This window comes from Kryptolebias marmoratus, linkage group LG14 (assembly GCF_001649575.2).
Source record: "Kryptolebias marmoratus isolate JLee-2015 linkage group LG14, ASM164957v2, whole genome shotgun sequence".
NCBI lineage: Eukaryota > Metazoa > Chordata > Actinopteri > Cyprinodontiformes > Rivulidae > Kryptolebias > Kryptolebias marmoratus.
The window spans coordinates 21,461,087-21,470,714 of NC_051443.1; the positions used below are offsets into that span (position 1 = coordinate 21,461,087).

Genomic DNA, 9,628 nt, shown 5'->3' on the forward strand with positions numbered 1-9,628 from the left:
GTAGCTCTTCTTTCCAAGTTCTTCATGGTTCATTTGTCTTTTCTCTCTCCCGAATACTTTTGTGAAAACGCCAAAAATGCAAAAACACAAATATCACAGGTGAATATGTATTTGCTATTTATTTGTCAAATGGCGTGGAAAGACGTGCGAGTCAAGGCGCAGCAAGCTTTTTTTGTAGAGGTTAGATAACTCTTGTTGCATTTCAATCATCTCTGCTGTAATAAATTATGTGGGAACCTCTCATCTTTGATGTCACCCTCATACTTATTGTATTACCACTTCAATGCACACTCAGAAGGGCCCGAATATTTAATGCGTTAGGAAAGCTCTCTCTTATGTAAAGCAGCAGGTCTCATACGTAAAGGGCACTCACTTGTGCCGTAATTCCAGGCTTTTAGAGCAGATCAAGCAGCAGAGCAGAGATCGAAACGGCAATATGTTCTTTTGAATATTTGAATTCTTAGGTTTTTTTTTTAATGGATTTATTTGTTCATTTATTTATTTATTTTTTTCTTTTAACATTAAGATTGGCTCCTCCTTGATTTGGTGTTGTTTAAAATTTCTTGAAAATGTTCAGTTCAACAAATATGCTCTTCTAAAGGTGAAATGAAAAGTGTTTTGAAGCTAACATAAATCAAAAGAAAGTCATAAAAAGGTGCTTGCTTTCAGAGTCTTTCATTTAGAAAAAAAAATACACTCATTTAAAATTAATTATCGAAGATCAAAGAAATTACTAGGGTCTCTTCTGCATTTTCCGTGATCACTCAGAAGTGTGAATTGTCCAGTGACAAATGCAGGAACTCGAACAAGACAGTAAATACGAAGTGTGGGAGTGAAATGGTTCAATGGGTTGCAATTAATTGTGTAAACTAACTCAAAACAACAACAGCTGTGTCATTCTGCTTCCCAAAGGACAAGAAAGTTTGGATGTGGTTAGTTTAGCTGTAAATTACAACCTAAAGTCTGGTGACTGACTGACTGTGCAGAGGACCACCTGAAATACAAACCTTCAATAGAAGAACCCCTGCCTCCAGCTGAAACTCCTTGAAGACTGTGATGTCATTGTAAGGGTTCCCCTTGTGAAATGTGGGGCTCCAGTTCCCAACAGCATCACTCCAGACCAAAACAGAAAAAGTGTTTTTAAACTGGTATTCTTGTTAACAAATCTTCCTTCATCTTCGGCTTCCATTTTCACTGATAAACACTGTGATAGTAACTTCCTACAGCGGTCTGACTGCCACAGCTGGCCTTGGCTCCTTCTACGTCACCAACCAAAGAGGCAACACCACCCACACAATCACCCCACTTTGGGATTTTGTCACAAAAACTCTAAAATCAGAGAAATGGACAACTGGAGTGTTATATGATGATGTTTAACTAAAATGAAAACATGAAAACTCTTTTTTTTTATCTTCCTTCACATTTTATATTTTATGTTGTTGCATTTATGTTATTTTTTTTTAATGCAGCAAGATAAAAATGTGGACAATGTTTTTAGTACCTGTCAAAAATTAAAATAATAATCATGTGTTTTAACTACCAAATTGTCCAAAAACACAAGTTGCAAAACAAAGAAAATATGTTCAAATTAAAAAACACATACCTGCTTGAAATGTTATATATATATATGCTCGACCTGCTTTAAAGCGGAGGTTAGAAAAGCGCATTGATGCGAAGAAGTGATGAACGACAGAACTGAAAACAGTGTCATCGTGGCAGAAAAGTGCTTCTCGTCTAAGCAGATGTTTGCAGGTGCAGTCGTTTCAGGTCTGTCTTCTGTGAGTTATTTATGTAAAATGAAATCTCAGTGCTTACAGACTTAAACACCCACGTCCTCCTCAGGGTGAATTCTGACCATTTAGATAATAATTTGGCACCATCGTTCATGATAACACATTCAAGTAACAGTAAACAGGAATTATTAGACCTGCCCAAAAAACAATTTAGTGTTGTCATTGTGAGCATGTCAAATTGCATTCATATATATCAAAGATGAAATCGCCTTTCATCTTTTCCTGACTTTTGCTGTTTTACCAAGCCATTTCTTAATGAGGATTTTTTTTTATTATCTGTTTCATCTTCCATTAGCAGCCTCAGGGCAATGAAGTGTAAGCAGAGTGTGACTGATAACAACTAACCCGCAGGGTTGAAATGAATCTTGTTTAAATTAGTTCACAGCTTAGGAGACATGAGGTAACTCAAATTTAATACATCTCAGACAGCCAATTTTTTTGGGCCATGATCGTGTCATTGCATATTAGTTTCAACAGATGAGGCTATACATTTTTAAACCTCACCACCTGGATGGATGTTATAGGGTTTTTAACCTGCTTCTCTGCTCATTTTCTTTTCTTTTTTTAAAGGAGGTTAGTCTCAGCATGGCAGCCAAAATGAAAGGTAGTTTGTTAAAAAAAGAGAGATGATGCTCTCCCATTCTAACTGTAGTGTGGCGAGAAGGACAGAGGGCATGAGGGAACACGGTCAGAGCCTTAGTTTCTTCTGTTTTATCAGAAAATCTTTAAATCTTTGAAGAAAAACTGGGTGTAAACTTGCCTTTGGAGATCTTGGCTTAGATTTTGGCTTTAATCTATTATTCTGTTTTTTGTTCTTCAAGACTAAAACCTACAGGTCACATGGAGGTGATTTGTTAAAAGTTTTAGGCAGATAGGTAAGTTATTAATATGTATATTTTTCCTTTTCGTTTTCAATCTACCAAAAGAAAAATGGCTGCAGAATGTTTTAATTAAAGATATCAAGTCTAATAATATGCATACAAAGTTTTATACAAAACTTATGTTTTTGTGTTGCACAAATATTAGTTTCACTGGGTTTTTATTGACACTATTACGACATGTGTTAATATAGCACATATTCATATTTCACACAGTATCATAAGATTTTAGAGAACACCTACACGCCCAGTGATTTGTGAAATATCACAGTTTGCTTAATTAGCACCTTTCATTTTCTAGTTATTAAAAAAAAAAGAAATGGTGAGTGTCAAGCCACTGAGAAAACAGGACAGAAATAAAGGGGAGAAAAAAAAAGAAGAAAGAAAGCAACCCACAAATTCAAAACTGCTGCTTATTTTAAAGTTGTGTGAAAGACTGAGAATGAATTATAATTACTGGTAATTTTTTTCATTCATATTGTAGAGATGAACTCACACAGATCAAAAAAAAATGCAACAATGAAACTAGGTGATTTTACTATTTCATTCAACAAGGATAGCAATGAAAAAAATCTACAATAAAGAAATTTAGTACAGATAAACAGTCATGTGTACATTACATAATTGTCAGTTCCAGACAACAACTTTCTGGCAATATTCTTGAAAGTTTTCTTCATTGTATTATTATATATGATTCTTTCATTGATAATATCTTCATGTGCTTTGGATTATTACTTTTGTGCCAAGTCGCCTTCTAGTTTCAACTTCCTCAGTTTTGTAATGTCCATTTTTTTGTGCCTGGTTTGTTAATATTTTTGTTGGAATTGCATAAATAAACTTTTTTTTAAGTCTGGTTTATCCTAAACCTATGGACTGATTAGCTTCTGTTTATCTTGAAGAACCTTTGAATATGATGTGCTTTTCTCCAAAAAGTCCGGATCTTCATCAAGTTAATTCATCTGTTTGGCTCTGACTTTGCTTTGTGTGTCTGTGTGTGTGCGTGTGTGTGTGTGTGTTAAGCAAGAACTTTTTATGTCCCCAGCAACCTTCCCATTCTGGCCAAGGAATATTTCTATAGTAAAGTTTCTGTATGTTTACATCATCGCAGAACATTTGACAAAGTCTTTTACAATCTTGGAGATCTGTTGTTCATTTATTTATTTATGGATTGATTGATTGATTTTGCGTGTGTGTGTGCTTTATTTATTTGGGCCGGATTATCTAGAACACACAGTCCTGAACAATGAAACCTGCATTACACAAGTGTATTTTGTTTGCTTGTTTGTTTGGTTTTAGAAATCTTGCACTTTAACACCAAAAACAACAGTACATTAAGATATTTGTCATGTTGATGAAGCACAACCGTTCCAAATGAAATGAACTAGAGAATCTCTACTTTTCACTGTCCTTGCAGATTAAAATAAGTAGCTGTATTGAGTTGTCATCATGTATTGCATTGATTTATTCTGGTTTATTTTAAATTATTAATTTGATGGCATCATAAATGTAGCCTTGTCCTTAATTTATAGCTTATTAAATTGTTGTAAAAGATGGTAGAATAACTGATTTGTGATAATTTCAGTTACTTCAAAATCTAATGGTTTTTTTTAATAAAAAAAAAGATACTGAATACAATTATTCTTTCATTGGGTAGAAGGACATTCAACTTCTAAAATTATAGTCTTTTTAATTTAATCTTTAATAAGGAATACTGATGTTATAATAAAGATGTTGTAGAGGTTTGCACCCAGTGTCCTTTTTGCATAATTTGCAGATTTAATGCACACTGACCAACTGATACATTTATATTATACATGCTTCACATAATGAGCTTCGTCCTCCTGCATTATTTTTGCTCATTTGACGGCAGACAGCTATTGTTTAGACTTATTATTGGCTGTGTGCTGAAAGAGACATGGTTTGATGCTCTTCAAGTAACCTGGGAAATCACAGATTAGAATGCCTATTTATTCCTCAAGGAGTATAATAACACTTAGCATATAACACACAATGTTTAAAGATGATGAGACACAGAGACCATTTGACATAACTGGATACTATTGTAATAGAATGCCACATCTTAGAAATAAAAGTATCCTGCAAAATTCTTAATATGTACTGTATACAATAATAGTGTAATATTATATACATTGTATTATGATGTGTCTTTGAATGGTACTTAAGTATTACTATGATTGGTGGCACTCACAGAATAATGTTGGTAACTTAAATAACGCTGACACTCCTGCAGGAATACAAACACAACCAAAGACAGTTTAAAACTGTATAATTGTCTTCTAATAGGAGCATTCCTCTGTATTCATTCTTTATCTGGATCCTTTAGGCTTTTCTTTGTTCCTCCTCTTTCTTGTCCCATCAATTAGTTCCCTTTATGTCGCCCTCCTGCCATATTTATCTGTGTCTGATTAGCCCCCATTGTCAGAAAATTGACTCAAAAGAAAAAGCTTTTCTTAATGTCTCTAAGGATATTCTCTTTTTTTTTCTTTTTTTAACTTTGTGTGTGTGTGTTTAAGAGATATATACCAGTGTTTCCCTGATCACCTCATTAGCTTCCTTTAAATAAATGAAGGTGGCACAAAAGACATTTAAATGTTCTTGTTGCAAATTAGTGATTCTTTATCCTGAGCCATGACTCTTAGATGGCTTGGACACTTACTGTAATTGTACAAATGGAAGCGAAAGTTAAAGAAAAGAATAACATGAAGAATACAGATGGTTAATTCACATGGAAATGAGGTGACTAATATAAAGCTGTAGGACATACACCTACTTCCTATCTCAGCCCAGTTGAATAAATAAAGAAGGCACTCCCTAACACTCCATTTTTTTAATCAGATTCCATCTTATTTTGAGTTTTGTAATTATTGTTCTTATTGTTGTCTCACACAAAATGGTGGCCTTTTTCTACTCAAATTTGTCTTTTTTTTGTTACTGTATTGTAGCTTGTTAATAATGACAAGGTGGTGACTGATCTGCAGCTTAAAAACAAAGGTTTTATTATTTTTTTGTTATTCTTGTTGTTATGTTTTTCATGAAAACCCCCCACAACTTATGTCTATGCTTCAGTGCATTTACTTTGATATCTGATGTGACATTAATGGAAAAAAACATGACATTACACAACCTTGTCAGTCTGTTTTGAGCTGCCAAGGTCTGAAAAGTGTCATACAGTGAGCAGTTCTAGTAGAGCTACGCCTGCAGGAAAAGCTTCTCATGCAAACAGTTCTGTCATCAGCAGCAGAGATTGTTACCTTTACATGTATCCTCAAAATAACTTTCCTGAAACATTTAGAGAATGAAAACTGCTGGTTTGTGCCTACCACTTTTAGTTGACCGAGCTGTTTTATCAACCTGAGCCAGTTCAAAGCTCTGCTTCCTGCACAATTTTGCCTAAAAGCGAAATCATCTCTGTCTGTGGCCTGACTGATGCCTGCATGGATTTGATTGAAAGTGAGAAATGTTTTGGACATGCATCCTTGCCTTTTATCAAAGTCTGCATGTTTCCGTGCTATTTTTTAAAAAAGTGACACAAGTCTCTGTAACTTGTAACATTTTATGGTGTGCAGTAAACTAATGTAGTCGAACTTAAGTTAGTATCTCACCGGGCTGTGGCTGTTGAAGACTAGTTGGCAACTCAAAATTGCAAGAAAATTACGAGAAAATAGACACATTTTCAGTTGCACTCTCACTGAATTTCGAGTCTTTGCGAACAAGTGACCAGCATGCTGTGCTGCCATGTTCTGAACAGCCAGTTTTCAAAAATCACAATCTATTTATGTGTGTGTGTGGGGGGCTTGAAAACATCATTCTTGGTTTTTGTTGCCCTACAAAGCCCACATCATACACACCACGGCTCGCTTTGTACCCACCTTGGCAGCCGCCACCACATTTCATCTTCCGGAGTGTACTTTTCAAATTGAAATTGGCAGATTTTGACCAGTTTTTTTTAATAGTGAATATTTATCACCAGCATGGTTTTTACACCTGACAATTAGCCTCGGTGTTTTCTGTCAGAAGTGAGCTAGCATGCAGGAGTCAGAATACATCTCTAGTGTTCTTGAAATGGGTTGGAGACGCACGGCAAAATTCAGATGGTTTTGAGAAGGGTTAAAGATGCTTGTGTAGTGTGTTGTGTACTGTGTAATTTTGTTTTGTTGCTTGAATTTTTTTTTAACATGTTCAAAACTCAAGCGACAGGACTGCACGCCTCTTTGATTCACGTAAGAAAATTGAAAATAACCGTACATGTTGCAAGACATTCTGGAGACTTCAGAGCAAATTGCAGAAATAAAGATGCTTATAAAATTGTCATTCCAATATCTTAATATCCATTTGGTGTGTCATTATAAGAGCCCAGTTTGCTGTGTGCTAGTGTAAGATATCATGTTTGTAACTGTGTAGTCTGTTGTGGCCTGCAGTATGCACTGATGATTACTGAGTCTAAATTGTACCCTAAGTTACATTAGAAGGATTGGGCCTACAGCTTTGCATTATCTAACAAAATAAATAAATTTAAAAAATGCTCACTTTGTGGAAGAAGAAGGCAAAGTTATGTTGCTTATCCACCACTCAAATAGGCTAAACAGGCGTGTCGAGGGGAAATTTGGTAATTTGATCAAAGCATGCCACAGATATCCTGACAAGAACCTCAGAAAATTAAGTAAACTTGTGAAAATAGGGCAAAAAAGTTAATCCAATGTGAAGAATAGAATAATAAATAGATGTACATTCTAAATATGTTTTATGTGTTTGTGTCTACCTGTCTTCAGTGTTCTAAAGAAATCAGAAAACAGGCATTTTTTGTGCATTTGTGTTGTTTTCATGATTATTAATGGGATTTCATACTTTGTGGGTATATAGAGGATACAGAGACATTAAAGACGCACACATTCACCTGTATACTTGTGACGCATATATTAGTCTTCTAACAAACCCTCAATTTAATGTCAAGTTACTGAATAAGACTTCCAGTTCAGCCTATTCTCTGTTATTCTTGTTTGTTTATTTAAAAAGATAAAAGTAATCTGCTTACTGCTTCAACGTTTTTTTTAAACTATCTCATGAAAATGAGTGAATTACTGTGACCAACCACAGCAACAACTGAAGTGTACAGCTAACTTTTACAATGGCTTTTTTTCTTCTTTTTTTTTTCACTGATCCTCCCTCTAGGTGGTTCAGAATCTGTAAAGCTTTCATTGTGAATTTATCAAATATGTATGATAAGATATGATAAAAAAAAGCCTTAAGAAGTATGTAGAAAAACGTTTTTTTGGACAACCTCAGTCTATCTTAATGAGCTTTGGCAGCCCACAATTAGTGTGAACAAAGCCTGTAACTGACTTGAGGCCAGTTTTCTGTCTCCAGCACAAAAATCATTTTTCTTTTGCTCCGTCTTTCTTCAGGGGCCCCGACTGGTACTTATTTGAATGAAGACAACTCCCACTGGCAGCTTCATGCTCATTACTACCCTCCTCTGCTGCGTTCAGCCACAGTTAAGAAGTTTATGGTGGGGTATGAGATGCTCGCCCAGGAGCAAAGGGACCTCACCTCAGAACAGGTAACAGATGCATTTCATGTAAATGTATTTTCTGTAATACACAATGTATAAATGCATGTTTTTAAAAGCTTTTTTTCACAATTTTTTTTGCACTATCCTTCCTGATGAGATTACAGAGAGATATATCACATTTAGTAAATTAATGCTTTATTTTAGTGCTTCTGACATAATGTGATCAAATGAAGGTTCACTGTGGTGAATCTGATAAGACAGCAATTGAAATAAAAATAAAAAAATCAAAGTGGTTGCGACCTTCTAATAATGAAATGTCTCTCTAATTGTTCAACTTCTCAGTTTAAAAAGTATTATTTGGCATACAAAGACAGTCTCTGAACAAAGTTCATCACTGTTTTTTGAAGAAAATTATTCGTAAAGCAGAAGCAGCTCTGTGGCTGATTCAGTCTCTATGGTGATAAGACTGTGGTAAAGGTCACTATTGTTTTGTTTTTTGTCTTAGGCTGCTGAGAAGCTAAGAAATCTTCCTGAGGAGCACTACAAAACAAAAGAGAACTCTGAAAAAGAAGAAGAAATGAAAAAGTCAAAGTGAAACAAACTGCTTAATGAATGGAAGGGTTGCATTTAAAGGCATACTAATCTGAATATTCTTTTTAAAAAAATGAAAAAAAAAAAAAATTTTTGCAAAAATGATTTTGTGGTATATTTCCCTGCAGACACCACCCCCTCCAATAATAATTCTTTTTTGATTGCTTTGCTGCAAATCCTAGACAGGATTTGACAATAGACCTACCAATGACAGCAATTTTGTTAATTTTGTTTCTCTAATTTGCCGCTCTATTCTGCAGTTTCATTCGGACATTACTGTATACTCTCACATCAGAGTGAAAAAATTAGTTTAATCAGTGTTTGCAAACAGTTCCCGCTTAGTATACCTTTAAAACACATACACATGTTTATACATTTTTAAATAAATTGTGCATTTTTGTGTTTTTAGTACTGTAAAAGGAAAATTACAAAGTGCCTTTTTCTGGCACAGAGATTAAAAAATGTTCACATCTGCTTGCTTTGTACTAAAGTAGTTAATATTTTTAAAATCTTTTTGTGTACTCAAAACTGGCACCGGGCTTCCTACTGTGATTATGGACTGGAAATAAAATGTTTTCAAGTGCAGAGTGAACATTAGTTTTTGTCGCTATAATGTAATTCTCAAACAACGCAACTTTATTCAAGTACAAGTTCTAAAGGATTTCACACAAAGTATTCTTCAGTAAATTGATGGTTTTATTGGTTTTTCTTTTAATCATAAGACTGTGTGAAGTTTTATATCAATAATAAACTTAATGTCTCTTTGTTCACATTATTATCCTTAGAGCTTTTTCAAATAAAACTGGAAAGTGTGGCATTCCAAGCTTTAATCTGCA

At 34.5% G+C, this 9,628-nt stretch overlaps 1 protein-coding gene across 1 annotated transcript in view; it reads left to right on the forward strand.

Moving 5' to 3' along the window:
• Positions 1-9,377, forward strand: part of galt (galactose-1-phosphate uridylyltransferase) — a 30,808-nt gene extending 21,431 nt beyond the window's left edge. Inside the window, exons 10-11 of the mRNA XM_017410503.3 lie at positions 8,095-8,249; positions 8,707-9,377. Coding sequence (XP_017265992.1) covers positions 8,095-8,249; positions 8,707-8,796 — 245 coding nt within the window. The 3' untranslated portion in view covers positions 8,797-9,377. The remainder of the gene's footprint in view (positions 1-8,094; positions 8,250-8,706) is intronic.
• The last annotated feature ends 251 nt before the right edge of the window (positions 9,378-9,628 follow it).